The sequence below is a fragment of the Canis lupus genome, chromosome 4 (genome assembly GCF_048164855.1).
Source record: "Canis lupus baileyi chromosome 4, mCanLup2.hap1, whole genome shotgun sequence".
NCBI classification, from domain to species: domain Eukaryota; kingdom Metazoa; phylum Chordata; class Mammalia; order Carnivora; family Canidae; genus Canis; species Canis lupus.
Window position 1 is genome coordinate 69,012,190 of NC_132841.1, and position 18,054 is coordinate 69,030,243.

General features: G+C 38.4%; 1 protein-coding gene across 12 annotated transcripts in view; it reads left to right on the top strand.

Moving 5' to 3' along the window:
- C6 (complement C6) overlaps positions 1 to 18,054 on the top strand; it is a 94,912-nt gene that overhangs the window by 37,898 nt on the left and 38,960 nt on the right. For all 12 annotated transcript variants that reach the window (XM_072824758.1, XM_072824762.1, XM_072824759.1 and 9 more), the window contains 4 exons: positions 261 to 405; positions 4,672 to 4,819; positions 10,405 to 10,543; positions 16,347 to 16,547. In XM_072824758.1, the coding sequence (XP_072680859.1) occupies positions 261 to 405; positions 4,672 to 4,819; positions 10,405 to 10,543; positions 16,347 to 16,547 (633 nt within the window). The remainder of the gene's footprint in view (positions 1 to 260; positions 406 to 4,671; positions 4,820 to 10,404; positions 10,544 to 16,346; positions 16,548 to 18,054) is intronic.

An 18,054-nucleotide genomic window follows, 5' to 3' on the forward strand; every position in this document is an offset into this window, starting at 1 on the left:
TTTTCATATGGTTTCAGAGTTAGAAGTCTTAGAAATCTTTTGCCCTGATTTCTCATTTCATGATTTGTAAAACTGAGGCCCAGAGAGGTGATGATTTCCCTAAGGGCACACAATAATGGAACTGGAAAACTCATTAGTTAATTTAGGAAACATTAATGGAGGAGGAATCACTGCTGTGATGAAGAAGCCCAGTTTTCTTAGACACTTTTGGCTTGGACCCTGCCTCCAAGTCCCCTCACCTTTCTCGTCTTTCCTTTCAGTTTAAGGTGAGATCCATCTTGCGCCCCAGTCAGTTTGGAGGACAACCATGTACTGAGCCCCTGGTGACCTTTCAACCATGCATTCCATCTAAGCTCTGCAAAATTGAAGAGATTGACTGCAAGAATAAGTTCCGCTGTGACAGTGGTAATGTACTTCAGGAGATGTTCAATCTCTACCAAAAATGACTTGACAATAAAGTTATTCCAGTTGACTACCAGTAAAAGCCATGACAGAGAAGTCCCACCATGTTTTAAGCATGGAGACAGGAGTGTTATGGTCCCAATTGCCAAGCCATTCATGTATGAAATTATAGCTCTCAGGCTATAATTATCTTGACCAGCACCCGATCCATTTGCTCTCCAAGTACTGGTGCCCAGGTCCCTAAACTGTGATAAAGCAGGATGAAGAGAAGGCAGATACTCATAAAAATCAGCTATTAATGAGTACAAATCTATGATGAGAACAAGCAGCTGAAGAAGAGTGACAGATTTAAAAGATCTTCAATATAGTTTATTAAGATAAGAATATTAAGATTAAGATATTATGTCAGAGAGGTGACTAGAGATAATGTGGCAGATTTTCTTATGGTCCATTGAATGGCTCCAAAGGGAAAATTGAAAATGATTTAAATGATGGCAACAGTCACATCCATTATTCATTCAGATATTTAAGTTTCACTAGATTATGAATCAATATACTTGAATATACTGCTTAATCCTATGTATTCTCTTGCTAATTAATAGCTCTTCAACACCACCATTTTGAACTCTCTAAATCTGATTTCTGCAAACTTTTTTCAGTAAAGGTCCAGAGAGTAAATATTTTAGGCTTTTTGGCCATATGTTCTTTGTTGCAACTACTCAACTCTGGCACTATAGCATCAGAGCTGCCATAGACGGCATGTAAACAAATGGGTATGGCTGTGTTCCAGTCAAATTTTACTTACGAAGTAGGGCAGCAGGTGAGTTTTGGCTCTGCTTCCTGCTTTCCACCAGAGTTCACTAACCTCTTACCTAAATAATCAATTTGACATTAAAATTGGGATCCATATCATTTTTATGTACTCTGGAATACAATGAAAAATACAGTATTTATAACTAAGTAGCAGATTTCAAATTCCATAGAAAAATTGACTCCAGACCTTAGATCTAGTGTTTCTCTCCTTTTGCTCCTTGCTTCCTGCCTTTAGCTTTGTTGACCTTTTCTGAAAGCTGGACAGGAATGCTGGTGTTGGAATTTTCCCACTGTACCCCCCACACCTGGGATATGAGGGTGGCACATGGGTAGGAAGATACACTTCATGGCTACATGGATAAGGTCAGGTCACAAGTTGACAAAAGAAGGAATGTGAAAACAACCTTGCTGGCAATGGCTGAGTGGAATACAGACTGAGGCATTTTTTTTCAGACTTAGGCATTAAATCCAGAATATTAAGATAAAGGTTTAGAACTGAGATACAACTATTTGAAGCTTGAAAGATAGCTTTGGAACTAATTACCAGAAAGAACCCCTTTATACAATGGATGCTGGATCTATGAAATTTATTACAGAAGGTCTGTTTTGTTTAGGCCAAAAATATTCACAAGTTTGAGAAGCCTTTAGGTACATCAATGGCCCACCCATTCATAAGAAGTGATTTCAGGAAAGCTAGTGGTATAAGGACAGGTGATCTCTAGTTCATCATTAATATATCCAGCAAGTGATTAAAAAAAAAAAAAACCTGACTATTGAAATGTGTATGCAATGTATGGTAAGCAGCTGCTACCTTGAGCTCTCTTGGTTACCCCTGCTCTGCTGTTCAGGTCCCTTCACCAGGAATCCTTAGGTCTTCCCATGATCCAGCCATTAAGTGCATGATCCCTGCCACAGATGTGGTTGGCATTCGTTTTGATCAATGCCATGGCCTACTGATTGTTAAATATTTCATTGAAGATTATATACTTGCTTTGCTCTTCTAAAATCAGCCACTATTGCTTTTCAGCCTTTTGGCTAAGACCAAGTGTAAAATCATCCACTAATGCCCCTCTCAAAAGAAATAAAAGCTTGTATGGACTCAATAGATGCCTGGCTCTCAATTAACAAAGAACTATTTATCCTAAAGTGAGTTTCCCTCTTCCTTTTCCTCCCTCATGATTGCTGTTCGAGTCCCTCAAGACTAAATATATGATTTTAATGCACATGTGGATCTTTGAGAATTACCCACAAGACTAATAATCCCAACTCACACTATACCAATTCCTCTCTCAAACTCCTAATTTTAAGCATAAAGATAAGAGAAGCTGTAGCTTGTTATACATATACTACACCATTGCAGTAACACAAATGTTCAAGTAAATAGGAAAAACATGTACGATTTCTAAGTGATACATATATCCAGGTATAAGTATATATATATGCATGCATTGGCTAACGCATGCTGACTTCTGCAAATCCTGCACTATCCAAACTGCCCTTCACCTTTCCCATTCATTCTTTGGTATGGGATATATTTATGGCTTACAATATCTCTCCCCTTGTGTTTCCTATTCTATTGAGTTTCTGTGGCCTGGAACCATTCTCAGCTGTGCCCTATCTGACCTCTATCACTCCTGCCACCCAATCCTAAACATCACTCAAAAGAAGTCCTCTGGATTTCATCCCTACCCTTGCTAATCACTCCTTCAATATCCCCAGAAGTACCAAATGAATAGAATTTCTTATATTCATACACAACTGTTTCCTTGTTCACAAAGCTAGGCTAATGAGAACGATACCCTGCACGTATGTCCCTACCTCTGCCTGATAAAATGGGATTTCTTTTTTTTTTTTTTTTTAGTGTAACCATATCAGAAATTAGATTTGCTCAAATTTAAAAGGGTGAGTTTCAAAACTTTTAAAAAATGTAATATTTGTTCTTTTTTTCCTTTGGAAAAAGCATCTCTATTTCAAACTAAATTACATACTCATTTCTGCCCTAAAAAAAGCAAACAAACAAAACACTAGAGATGTGCTATTTTAAAAACAAACCATCTTTCAGGTAATATCTTGGGACTCGCAGACATCCAGTTCCCTTAATATATTCAGTCTTGTTTGATTATGGTGCTCACAACTATAATTCTTTATAATTATGGTCCAGATACAATACAAAATTTTGAATAATCAGAGAAAGAGACTTAATTACTTCCATTTTTCTCTACCTTCTTATTGAAGATTATTTACCAAAAGAGTTGAAACTAAGTGTTTTCTGGAAAACTTTCTATTAATAAAAAAATTTAATTCAACAGAATACCAAATTTCCCCAAGCATTTCAGTTAGTCAAAATAGTTATGTGTAGGGGATCCCTGGGTGGCTCAGCAGTTTAGTGCTTGCCTTCGGCCCAGGGTGTGATCCTGGAGTCCCAGGATTGAGTCCCACATCAGGCTCCCTGCATGGAGCCTGCTTCTTCCTCTGCCTGTGTCCCTGCCTCTCTCTCTCTCTCATGAATAAATAAATAAAATCTTTAAAAAAATAGTTATGCATAGCTGCAGTGAGATGCTGATTACAACTTAAAGTAATTAATCAGATGATCTTGAGTAAAACATTTAATTCAATCTCATTGTCAGTGAGACCTGTACATAATCGTATAGATGCCAGCATCCCTGATTATAGACAAGAGGCTGAAGGACAGGAGAGGGGCTGTCTTGTACATAAGCCATTTCAATTTCTGTAACAGATTAATATACACTGATTCTAAGGATCCTTATGAAATTCAGGAAATTTAAAAAGGAAGGGAATTATCTAAGTAAATGGAGTTTGTACTATTTTGTAAATTCACTCACTTAACCTGCTACTTAACCCTGTAGTACCTAGTGGTTTAAAGAATTGCTTTTTTAACTTGTTCAAAAAACAATTAGATATAATAAATTTTATGTTCTTGAACATAAGATAAAAAAATCACATAGCATGGCTCTTATATGTCTGGCTTCTTTCACTCAACATAAAATTTTAGAGATACAGTGATATTATCATGTGTATCTGTGTGTGTGTGTGTATATATATATATATATATATATATATTAAATTATAGGGTTTTCTAAAAAATAAGAATAGTGACCTTGAGTTTGTTGTTCTGAATCAAAACAAAAGCCTGAACGTACAGAACATGGTTTCTGCAGCAAGCTCACTGTCATGGGATTGGGATTCTAGAATTACTTCTCTTATTAAGACAATCAGCCCAATGGTAACTAAATTCTACAGTACTCTTGTAATCCTACAAAAATAAGGGGAAAATATCAGTTTGGCATCCATTTCCATATTTCCTAAATCTGTATCAAAAATAGTGAAAATTTTCCTCACAACTCTCCCTTGAAATTTAAAGCACTCACTTGTTTCAAAGCAATAAATATCTTAAATAATCACGTGTTGTTAACGTCATTTGCTTTTCTTGACCAGGCCGCTGCATTGCCAACAAGTTAGAATGCAACGGAGAAAATGACTGTGGGGACAATTCGGATGAAAGGAACTGCGGGAGAGCAAAAGCAGTGTGCCCGGGGAAGCGGCAGTGGAATCCCATCCCCAGCGTACAGCTGATGGGCGCTGGGTTTGTAATTATTGTCTTTTCACCCTTTGAAGGAGTAAAGGAATCTCAGGAGGAATGAGTGGAAGTAGCAGTGAAGCAATGAGACACATGATTGTCCACCTTCCTCATTAACCTCTTATGACTCCCACCAGCCCTGTCTCCCACATGAGGTGGCCCTGCTCTGGCATTATGTGGCCATGATCCTCACTGCTGCAGTATAGAAGAATTTAGCATCTTCACACTTAGCCTCTACCAGCCAATGCTTCCTAACCATGGTTTGTTTCCATTCTCATCTATCCTTCTGACAGTTCTGGAGTGAATCAGGGTGGATTCCTGGGGCTAGGTCTTGATTGGGTGAGTAACCAATTAGAAATACACTTTCCCCATCTGTATGTTGGATGACTACAAACTGCTTTGAAGTTCTGTCCTAAGAATTCCTAATTAGAGTTTATTTCAGTAAGAGTGCTTTAATATCATCTTATCAATGTACAGACATGGTTTCTTTCTTTTCTTTTCCCTGGAAAAAAACCTCCGCCCCAAACTCCCACTGATAATGGAGAAGAGGGTATGAGGAAAGTATGCTTGTGACTGTATTGAAACCCAAAACACTAAGGATGGAAAACCAGTCTGCAAGCACGAGAGGCAAAGTCAGAGTCAATGATGGGAGATAAAGACAGCAGGAAAGGAATGAGGCAAACATGAAAAAAAAAAAAAAAACGGGAGGTGATAAAAAATAATAATAATGGTAAGAAAAGTAAGAGGGTAAGAGGTCAGCTGAACCTGGCTAAGGTATCCAAACCTTCTCTCACATGGACCATGCAGTGCATGGGTAGTTCAGGACCAGATGCATTACCATCTGGTCTACTTGCTCAGCTTATAGATTAGGAAACTGAGATGCAGAAAGGTTAAATAACCTGTCCTACCAACCAGTAAATGGTGAAACCAGAATTCAAATCCAGATTTCAAAACCCAGGTGATTTCCACCATTACATTCTGATTTAGGACAATATCCACCTTAAGAATGAGAACATACTGGAGGAAACGTCAGTAAACCATGCAAACCTCCTTCCAGTCTTTAAATAGTGCTCAGGAATTCTAACATTCTTATTTTAGGTCATGAGGACACTGGAGATTTGGCAAAGGATTCTACATTCATTAAACTGCGCCAATGTCTTAGAAAATCTCAGGAAATATAAGAGAAGTCAATGAAAAGAGAACTAAGCCTTAGTTGGAAGCATAAGAAAATCAGTAAAGATAATCTCCTGTACTCTCTTGATCCCATGATAAAGAATTCTCCTATCAATTTTTGGCCAGAAAGCAAATAGTTTGCTATAGGCTTTTGCTGCTTTGTATTGGGCTCTATTTCTAAGTCTTCACTTATGCTGCCAGACCTGCATAATATGAAACCTTGAGGCACCAAAGATGAACAGCAGCAGTTACAAATACAACCTCACTTAATTAGAACAAAAACCAGAAGCTATTGAACCAAACTCTGATAGCAGTAAAATGGAGCCACTATGACTCTGGAGGTGGGGGAGCCAGGTCCTAGAACTAGTTCTGCATTAGCTCACTTACATCATAACTAAGTTATCGAACATTTCTGAGCTGCAATTTCCTCATGTATACATCAGATGACTACAAACTGGTTTCACATTCTGTCCTAAGAATTCCTAATTAGTGTTGATTTCAATGAGAGTGTTTCAACAACATCTTCTTACCAACGTACAGAAATGGTTTTCTTCTTTTCCTTTCCCTGGAAGAAAACCTCAGCCCAAAAGTCCTACTGATAATCACATTTCCTAATGTTCCAACTGATGAGGGGTGACATTACAAACACCTCTTGCTCAGTTGGTCTAGGCTCTAGAGTTACAGATGGGGAGGACCACATGCTATGTGTACTTTGGCAGAAGGACCATGTGGCCCTCTGCCAACCAGAGCTGTTATCCCAAGGTTTCTCAGAAATGAGCAAAACCTGCTGGCTCAGGGACAGCCAGTCCTCTCCTCGCCTCTCCAGGGACCAAGAATTTTAAGAGCTGCTTACTGGAATCTCTTTCTTATCTGTTGGCCTTAGAATCTCTGCCCCCTCTCTAGCACATTTCTACCCAAAAAAGGTAGCCTCCTGGGTAGCTGTACCTGTTTTTAAGTAGCATCTCTCCAAGAAAGAATTTAACAAGACATACCAACGTTCCTACATTGCCAGCACCAGTCACCAAGTCTTAAATCTAAAGCAAGAATTGGGCAATAATAGCATGCTATTCATTTTTTCTCAGGTTCGACCAAGGTACAAATGCATACACACACATATACATACAGGCACACACATGCAGATTTATATATGTGTGTAATTTGTTATTAAATTTTGAAAGTATAAAATACGACACATAAGGCCAAATTAGATAAAAACACTTTAAAACTTAAAATATGAAAGACCATATAATATATTTGAAAGACCAAACTATTTAGTCAACTTAAATACCACAGAAGGGAGGAGAAAGAATAAAGCTGAAAATCACTATGTAGTTGACTTAACACCTAAAAGACTCCTTGGGCATGTCCTAATAGAGCTATCTCCAGAAAACTACCTTCTAGCTCTTTGTTACCTTCATAAATTCCTCATGACCCATGAGCCATTTTTCCCCAGCCCTTTCTTGTTTGTGACAAACTCATAAGTACATTGTATAAAACAGTGTAAGGTCAAAAGTTCTTTTATCTCATTGATCCCTCTCAACTCCGAAAACAAAAATGAATGAGTCTTAAAACACCTGCGTTTGTCTTGCTACCATGAAACTTTTTCCCAGACCAACTCCTCATACTTTCTCCCTCAAAATACCCATTGATGCAAATTCAAATACGGATGAGAACAAACCTCAAATTGTGCTTGCAGCTATTGGAGTATGAGGTGCATTTTACAAAAGCCACAGGAATCACACCTTTTTTAAAAACACCTTTATTGAGGTATAATTCACTACCAGTTCTGCTCTGTACCTCTTCTCCTCTCACGCGACCACCCTTGTCGCCATGCTCTGACCAGAAGTGCGGGGGTTTTCCAAGTCAATCTCTGAGATACCAATTGGGTGTCCTATAGTTTGATTCAACTCTGACACCATGTACCTAAGGGTAGTGTCAGATGTCACAGGTGAAGGGCTCAGTCCCACAACCCAGCTTCCTCAGATGCTAATCACCAGCCCAAATTATCACCTGTGACTCTGATACCTAGGAGGTTTTCAGGACCCCCTCCTCTTTGATTAATTTGCTAGAATGGCTCACAGAACTCAGTAAAACAATTTACTTACTGGTTGTTAAAAGACAAAATTCAACTAAGTGAAGATCTAATTGGCTTTTTCTAATGATTCGCGTCAGGCAGCCTTCCATCTAGCAGATAGAAAAGAGCTCCAAGGAGTTCTACAAAAATGGAAAACATTTATGGGCAGAAGGAAGCAGAGCAAGGAAGTTTCTGCCAAGAGTGGATTATTTCAGGCAAGGTCACCTTCCTTTGAGGGAAAGCAGGAGTCAGTCAGGCAGATTAGCTCACTAGTGCTGACCAAGTATTCGACATTGCTGGTTAAAGCTCACATTCTTGGGAGAGGCGATAAAGAACTGCAATTAGGTTAGGCATTAAGGCTTGGTTTGCTGACATGAAGCTTAGCCCAAGTGACTCCTTTTGTTGTTTCTTTTTTAAAACATTGTTTACCAGTTTATTATAAAACAATATTAAAAAAAATACAGATGTCCAGTTGGGAGAGATATGCAAGGTAAGCTGTGTGGGAAGGGACACAGAGCTTCCATGACTCGCCTCCTCCCAGGCACTCCATTCTCTCAGTACTTTCCATGTATTTAACGGAAGTAATCTGAACCTCACAGTTGTCAGATTTTTATGGAGTCTCCATCATGTAGGCCTGATTGATCATTGACTCCATTTCTAGTCCCTCTCCCCTCTCTGGAGATTGGAAATAAGGCTGAATATATTCCAAGCTTCTAAACATGGGTTGGCCTTTCTGGTGGCCATCCCCCACCCAGGAGCCTACCAAGAGTCACCTTATTAGAACACAAGACACTCCTATCACCGAGGAAATTCCAAGGGGTTTAGGAGCTCTGTGTCAAAAACTGGGGTCAAAGACCAAATATTAGAACAAAAGATGTTCTTAGTGCTCTTACTACGTAGGAAGCTACAAGGATTTTAGGGGCTCTGTGCCAGAAGCTGGGGGCACAGATCATTATATATATTTTTTATTATCTCATCACATGTAAGCCAGCATTATCAAGCTTTTTACAAAGGTTTTTTCACAGAATATTTATAAGAATTTGGAAATCTATTGGAGCATCTTGGAGAAGTTTTTTATCTACTATAAAACAATTTCCTGATTTCCATAATTTCTTACATACTTGACTTGTGCTATGGTTATGTCCTTCAGTTTCCTCATTTATAAAATTGGTGAAATATTTGTATCTATATCTACATCACATGGTTATCATAAATATATATTTTTTATGATAGTCACACACAGAGAGAGAGAAAGGCAGAGACATAGGCAGAGGGAGAAGCAAGCCCCATGCACCGGGAGCCCGACGTGGGATTTGATCCCGGGTCTCCAGGATCACGCCCTGGGCCAAAGGCAGGCGCCAAACCGCTGCGCCACCCAGGGATCCCGGTTATCATAAATATTAAATAAATATGACAGTAACATTAGGGGTGCCTGGGTGGCTCAATCATTTAAGCATCTGCCTTTGGCTCAGGTCATGATCCTAGGGTTCTGGGATTGAAACCCACATTGACTCCCTGCTCTGTAGGGAGCCTGCTTCTCTCTCTCCCTCTGCCTGCACTTCCCTCTGCTGTGCTCTCTTTCCCTCTGTCAAATAAATAAATAAAATCTAAAAAAAAAATTTTTTTTTAAATAGTAACGTTAAGTGTAGATCAAACAGTGCTTGATACAAGTATATGTATAAATGTATATGTATAAATATATATGTATATTTATTATATTCATATATACATACAGTAAATATGTATATGTATTTACAAATAGTAAATATGTATGTATATTATAAAAATGTATGTAATGTGTGTAAATATACATATAGTAAATATATGTATAAAAATACATAAAGTAAATAGTATGTAGGCATTTATTAAACAAATTTTAAATATTACTACCGTTATTAATAAAAACAATAGTATTATTATAATTTTATTAAAATACTGCTATTACTATTTAATTGTTAACTCTAAGAATTCCTTTGCTGTATCATACTGAAGGAAGTGAACCCAGAATGGCATTAATCATGTAATAATTTATCTTATAATCTGCTTCCAAAGTTTGCACTGGTTTTGTAAGTCATGAAATAAAAATAAACCTAAATTTTATTTTGTGTTAAAAGCCCAGAACAATTAAATGAGTGGAATACAAGAAATCTAACAGAAGGGCTAGGTTTTGGCTTCCAACCCTTTCTGCTGCCTCACCATAAACTAGAAAAAAATGGGCTTTTCTTCAAGTCGTTTGTCATGAGTCAAAAATGTCTAAGAAAGGAATTCCTTTCATATAAAAGTATGGTAAATTCTAAAGATTGCTCTACATCTATTGAATTCTTGAAAATTACTTTGTTTGCAGATTTCATTTTCTAGCAGGAGAGCCCAGAGGAGAGGTCCTTGATAACTCTTTCACTGGAGGAATATGTAAAACTGTCAAAAGCAGTAAAGCAAGTAATCCATACCGAGTTCCGGCCAACTTGGAGAATGTCAACTTTGAGGTATGACAACCTATCATGGCGGCACTCCAATGCTGACAGTGATTATAAGCTAAATTTCCAATGAAAAGTTATTGATGAATGAAACGAGAAAATACAAAGGTAATGAACATTTTAAATCACCCATTCTAGGTTGGTGTTTGATCTTTCCACAACCCAGTGAGGTCAGTGTTGTCATCATCACTTTTACCGATGAAAAAACTAATGTAACCAATTTGTCCATAGTCAAGCAGCATGTAAGTCATGGATTAGATATTCAAGCTCTGGTTTCCCAAACTCCAGAGTCCGTGCTTTCTCCAGTGAACATTTAGCTGTACCTTCTCCCGCACAAAATGGTTTGCTTGATTCCAAATTTTCTCCTACCATAGCTAATTCTCTCAGAGAACCACAATACTTAGACATAAAAGAGTGCCTGGCTTCTTAAAAAAATCAAGATGAAGCTAAATGTCACAGGGGTAGTTCTTCTTACCTTTCTTCCTATTTTATTAGTTGATTTGGTTTTCTCTTTGTTTTCCTCAGTGAAATGAGCAATACTCCCAGATCTAGCCTACTGCCTTATGCATGATAAGTACTCCAAAATTGTTGAACTAAAAGTAAACAATCTATTTCTTTTAAAGTATGATAAGAGAAACAGGAAAGCCAAGATTTTAATGGTAATACCCATGCATAACATTTTGACATGCTAGAGTGAATTTCAGGGGGTCCAGTGATTTCTGAGACTGCTCTCTGGATTCAACAAAAGTCATTCAATCCTTCCTTTAGAAAACCTTTTATAGATAGATAGATAGATAGATAGATATAGATATATAGATATAGATATAGATATAAATACACATAGTTTTCTAATTTGATCAGCTCAATTTAAAGCCATTTAATATGTATTCATGGACAAAGGGAATGCCTTTGGGGCCCAATTGCCTAATTCAAACACCTTCTGGGAGGCTGACCCTGAGGAGTCTGATCTCTGCCTGAAGATAGAAGTGACAAGGGTAACAAGTGACTTCTGACCATGTAAAGAAACTGCCCACCATCTCCCCACAGATCCAGAAGATGCTAATCCCAGAGGGTCCACCACTACCAAGGAAGGTGGAAAAGGTGTCACTGGTATGCTAAATAGGAACTCGGATGAGACATTGTTCCAAAAAGATAGTAATTCTGTCAATAATACCATTACTCTTGAGATGTATCGTATTGAATAACCTTTGGAGACAGAGCTAACATGCAAACATTTACATATAATACTGTTATGTTGGAGGATGTCTTCTAGCACTTAAACAATCCATATGCTTACTTTTAAAATACAGTAATCCTCCCCTGCAAATACTGCCTATATTCTCAGCAAGCATCTATTTCATGCAGTTTTACAAGTCACATGTTAAATTAGGCTCATGAGAATGAGGGCAAATTTGTTATCTAAACATTTTATACTTAGAGTTTTGAAAGTATTTTGCATGTATTGTTTTACTCAATTCCCATAATATCCTTCCCAGAAAAATAGAAGATTGTTTATATCTGTTGTACCAGTAGAAGATCCAAGTTAGACAAATTTCTCAGAGTTATGCAACAAGTAAATGGCACATCAGAATTAGAACTCCTGGCTCCTACTGCCCTGCTGCCTGAGCTAGATGAGACCTTGACAGTAATAGCAAGAAAGATATTAACAACCATGCAATACATGCCGGGTTTGAGTACCTTTCATAAACGGTCGTTTAAAAGGTATCATCTGTGAGGTTCACCAATGTTGTGCTAGAGCAAGCTCTTCCAGATTACAAGAGCCAATTGCTGAATTTTTAGGAACTTTGCAAGCTAGTTTATAAACATAGACATCACTAAATATTAAATATGTAGCCTTACAATTAAAATATTAAAAACATAGGTGATAATTACTCAAAATTTATCAACTCTTCATTATTTTGCTACATTTTCCCATCGAGGCTCTTGAGGTTATTTACATCTATTGTATATGTGTTATGAAAATTCTGTATAATAATTTGCTACCATACATCTCTTTCCAAGTTTGAATTAGGAGGTACCACAGAGGTAGCTTGAATCAGCTATGGTAGGGATATATGCACTATAACCAATGGCAAGTGCTATAGTAAATCACAGGTTTTCACCTTCCCAGAGCACGGGTTTTTAAACATTTACCAGCAGACCACTGGACCCACTCACATAACTTGGTAACCCAAGTCTGGATGGCTAGTTACATCAGGAAATACAGTCTAAAAATCCTCATTCAGAATAAAAAAGAGTCCTTTCATTAACAATGTAGATCTAAAATTTGTCAAACCTTAAGAAACTACCTGAGTTGATCTCTAACTATATGTCATTGAGTTTTAGGAAACAGACAACTCCTGAGGAAGGTCAATAACCAGATCCAAGGTCACAAGAGTTTGGTTGATTTTTCAGTGATCTCTGTATTACTTTGCTCAGGCTGTGAGCAGGCAACTGTGCAAATCTAAGCTGTGCTTTACTGAAAACAACAGAGAAGAAATTCAGCAGGCATCTGACTTCCTTTCTCTTATAGTATTGGCGTTCATTAAGATAAATGAAGTAATGGGGTGGCTGGTATGCAAAGATGAGAGAGGCTCCTAAAAGGAAGGGAAGAGAAGGCATTGGATGGGAAGTCAGATTAGAAGACCATAGGAAGAATTCTGCTCCCGGGGGACCCCCAGCCCCTAACTGCTGAGCTCAGTCACCATATGATCCCTGCACCAGGCCCCAGAGTTGTACCACTTACTCAAGAATATTCCTCCTTTTTTCTAGGTGGCACTGCTTTGCTACTGGCTGTGTGCTAAGCATTTGCTGTCAGCAGCAAACTGCAGAATACAGTTACTGCTAGACTTTGATACTTAGCAATGCATTGGCCTACCTAGATGTGGCCTCTTACTGCGCCCCAAAGCCTGAGAACCTTCATATCTCTGCAATCCCTCAAAAATTCCCCAAATCCCGTATGAAATCACAACCTTAGGTCCTACCTCTAAGGCTCACAGCACAGGAAACCAGGTGCCACCTCATCCTTTCCATTCCCCTAGTTCCTCTTACTTCTCCTCTGTTCCTTTCTGCAAACCCACCTCCTTTCTTCAAACACAAAGTAAAAGTGTTGACACACATTGAATCCTAGGTCATCAGCCCACCGGATCTATAGATGGTGAGGATGGATGGGCTCTGCGATGTATGTAATATATGTAAATGAAGATTAAAACCTCCCCACCCCCACCCCCACCCCCCCAGTTTGGTTAACATCTTCCTGGGAAAATCTATGCTTTCAAAAGTTGCCTTGTCATTCTATATTCCCTTTCATGGAACAGCATTCCCATCATCTCTCCAGCCTCCCCGCTCCACCCCAATATCTACTCCCTCAAAGACTTCTGTGAACTTTCCTCCCAAATATCTTGCAAATGCCCCAGTTTCTCTCTACCCAGCCACAGCTCCCCTAGCCTTGGCCATCATCCTGTCTCACTGGGCTCATTTCAACAGTTCTTGCAATGGCTCTCCTTGCCTCCACTTTAGTTAACTATACTTTACTGTGATCTTTACAAAACACAAAAGTGATGGTAACACTTCCACTTTTTCATTCATTCAATTAACATTTTTAAAGAATCTACTATATGCAAAATCTTCCTTTAGAAGTTAATCCAAATACTTTCTCAGGGCCCCCCAAAAGCCCTGGCTCCAGTTTCCCAGTTCAGTCTAATTTTTCATCCCTGGTCCCCATAAACCTGTTCTTCCACCAACTTAATTACATGGCAGATTTTCTCTTAGCTTCTGCCCAGGATACCTTCTGATGAGGGAGCAGAAGGCTAGCTGAGGACAAAGCACAAGCTGACACCCTACAATCCACACTCCCCCCAGGTGGGATCTGTGTGATATTCCTCAGGCACTCCTCACTGCCCTAAGGCTAAGGAAAGGAAAAACAAATGGTTAACTTAAGGAGACCACAATTCTGCAAGACAAGAGCCTCCCTCAGTTTACAGATGTCTTAGTGATTTACACGAACAGAGCATTTTTATCAATAACTGTAGCTTCCAGAAGGAGATGTAGATAAAATTAAATGTCCTTCTAACCTGCAGCCCATTGACAGATACTTGAAGCTGACAGAAAGTACGTTCCTCCACATAGCTCCCAATTGTCTTAATGTTAATGCCTTGCTAGAAGGAAAAACAATCTTAACTTGACAATGGCAAGGCCTCCAGTATCCACTGAGTCTTTAACATACGAAAATGCTTTTGAAACCTCCCTTTTCCTTATCTTCTCCCAATTCCCAAGTATATAATCAGCCACCCCTCATAACCCCAGGGGTAGCAGCTCTTCCTACCCAAGGGTCCTGTCCCCGTGCTTTAATAAATCCACCACTTGCATCAAAGATGTCTCAAGAATTCTTTCTTGAGGGCAGCCCCAGTGGCTCAGTGGTTTAGCGCAGCCTTCAGCCTGGGGCAGGATCCAGGAGATCCAGGAGATCCAGGAGATCCAGGATAGAGTCCCACGTTGGGTTCCCTGCATGGAGCCTGTTTCTCCCTCTGCCTGTGTCTCTGCCTCTCTCTCTATGTCTCTCATGAATAAATAAATAAAAATCTTAGAAAAAAAATAATTTTTTCTTAGGCTCTGGACCTCACCCCACCAAATCTCACCTACATTCCAAAACTACCAAGCTAGTATCTTTTCCTTTAAGCTGACACATCTTTTCTTGTGTAAAAGCTAATTCATAAAACAAAATATTTATAGTCTGAGCTTTTTAGAGAAATGGTAAAGAAATGGCAGCAGCTATATTTCAATAGGATTGTATTGCTTCATTGCTAACTGAAGAGCTTCATTTTGGGGCCCTTTAAATGCTAACTAGCATGCACTGTATTATCTGAAAGAAGCACTGAACTTTTGACTGCATCTTACTGTTGAGCAAGACTCTTGCAGCTGGGTTATTTTGTCTTTTCTTCACTAATTGTACAAGCTATTTGATTGTGACATGTGGTTTGCCTCAGAGTGCATTTTAATACTGAATATTTTAAAACAAGAAATTTTTCCATTGCAAACCCAAGCATCTTCCAACATAAAGTACTCTTAAATCAATTTACTTTGCAACTTCTTCTTCTTTTTTTTTTTTAATCATCTATTGTCTCTTTTTACCAGCATAAGCATAATAGAAATTTAACTTGTACTTGGAAAATTCCTGCTCCACTCCTAGTTCAAGTCAAGTCCCACGGGCTGTGTTTTTCTCCACTTTCCAGACCTAGGCAGTGAAGGCTGATAACCACCCACCAGGCCAAGCCAATTGATTCTTTATCTTCTGTCCCACAGACATAACCAGTAGCGTGCTGATGCGCAACATCTAGGAGGAGGCTAAGTGGGTGGGAATGGAACCAGAGTGAGGAAGGACAGCATTTGTCCTTCCCTTTTCTAGGCCTCAGTTTTGGGGAAGATACCTTCGATTAGATTTCGAAGAGCATCAAATTCCCAAGCCGACTAAAACTAGCCCTTGTTGCTTATTACCCTGTTAAGTCTCAGTTTAGTAGTTTCCTTGGTGAAGGTTTACCTGGTGTGGCCTCTCTGGGTTTTATGGTTATTAATGCCAATCCCATTAGCAGCACAGCACTTCCCACATTGTATTGTCTGTGATTGTTTATTTCCCTAACTAAGCTATTAACTCCCTGAGGGCAGGGAACTAACTTTTCCTTTATTTCTAGCAAAATGGGTCTTCAACAAATATTTATTGAATGCATAAAGGAATGAAGGATCATTGCATTAGTTCTTAACAAGTAGCTCTAATATTTCCTAAATTATGTCTTATTTTATACTGATTTTTCTCCAGGTACAAACTAAAGAAGATGATTTGGAAACAGATTTCTACAAGGACTTAATTTCTCTTACAAAGAATGAAAATCAACAAGGTTTATTTGGGGGCGAAGAGCAGAGCAGTCTTTATATACCAATTTTTTATTCCTCAAAGAAAACTCAAAGCACCACCCATAACTCTGCCTTCAAACAAGCCATTCAAGCCTCCCATAAAAAGGTAATCAAAATGGTTCCAAATCATTTTATTCTTTTTGAAAAATTAACTCCAATTCCAGCAATCATGTAATTAGAACGGGAGAGTTTATTACATCAAACCAGTAAGATTTCTAATGCAAATTTAAATAGATTTACTTTGGGGATCCCTGGGTGGCGCAGCGGTTTAGCGCCTGCCTTTGGCCCACGGCGTGATCCTGGAGACTCGGGATCGAATCCCACATCGGGCTCCCGGTGCATGGAGCCTGCTTCTCCCTCTGCCTGTGTCTCTGCCTCTCTCGCTCTCTCTGTGTGACTATCATAAATAAATAAAAATTAAAGAAATAAAATAAAAATAAATAAATAGATTTACTTTGTTATACCTGATTTCAAAAGTTATAGAGGTAATACAAATAATGATGCATCTATTTGGCTGTATTTATGGTTGCGGTCTCTCTAAAGTTGTACTTAATGTTTCAGATGTATTTTTTATAAACCACATGTAACAGAACTTTGCTTTTTTTTTCCTTAAGATTTTATTTATTTATTCATGAGAGACAGAGAGAGAGAGAGGCAGAGAGACAGATTGAGTGGTAGACTCCATGTGGGGAGCTCGATGTGGAACTCCATCAGGGACTCCAGGATCGCGCCCTGGGCCAAAGGCAGGCGCTAAACCATGGAGCCACCCAGGCGTCCCAGAACTTTGCTTTTTTAACATAATCTGACAGGCCTTTGCTAGGGAAATCCTGCTCTCTTCGATTTAATATACTGAAATAATTGATCATATTTCTTCCGTTTCAAATTTTTCTTACTCATTTTATTTTGTTGCTGTTTCCTATTTTAATTTGCTGTCTTTGTCACATTTCTGTTTATTGCTTTCTGTCCTTTTGGTCATTTTCAAAGTTCTACTAAACTTTTAAATTCTGCTTGTGATTATCTTTCTTTAATTAACACGCATAATTAAACCTATGTTTTCCTTTTATTGCATGAAGTAATATCTATAACCCCCCAAAAGATGTTTAAGTTCCCTACACCCCATCCCCACTATCTCCTTGAGAATGTATCTAGCTTTCTGTTCCCCCACCACTATCATTACAGGCCTCCAAAACGTCAGTTTGGATAGTTCAAAACCTTTGTGTTCTAAGGTATTCCTTGGGATTTTTTTGTGTTCATTTTTATATTACATATGTTAATTTTATTTTATTCTGATTCTTCTCTATTTGGGGATTCCTCACATAACACAAGTTCTAAGTTCATAGTATTTTATGTTATATTTTATATATATATATTGTGTGTGTGTCTATAAATTTACTCCCTAAATCTTTATATATCTAAAATGCATACATTTCCCCTGAGCAATAAAGGAATATCTGGGCCAAATATAGGAATATTGGACCATAGTCTTCTGTTCTTGATGGTTTGTGGATGTTATTCCACTATCTTCTACTTTTCATTGTTGCATAGGAAAAATCACGTGCAAAGCTGATTTTTTCCCCTTTACTTCCTCTATCTGGAAATTTATAATTTTTATT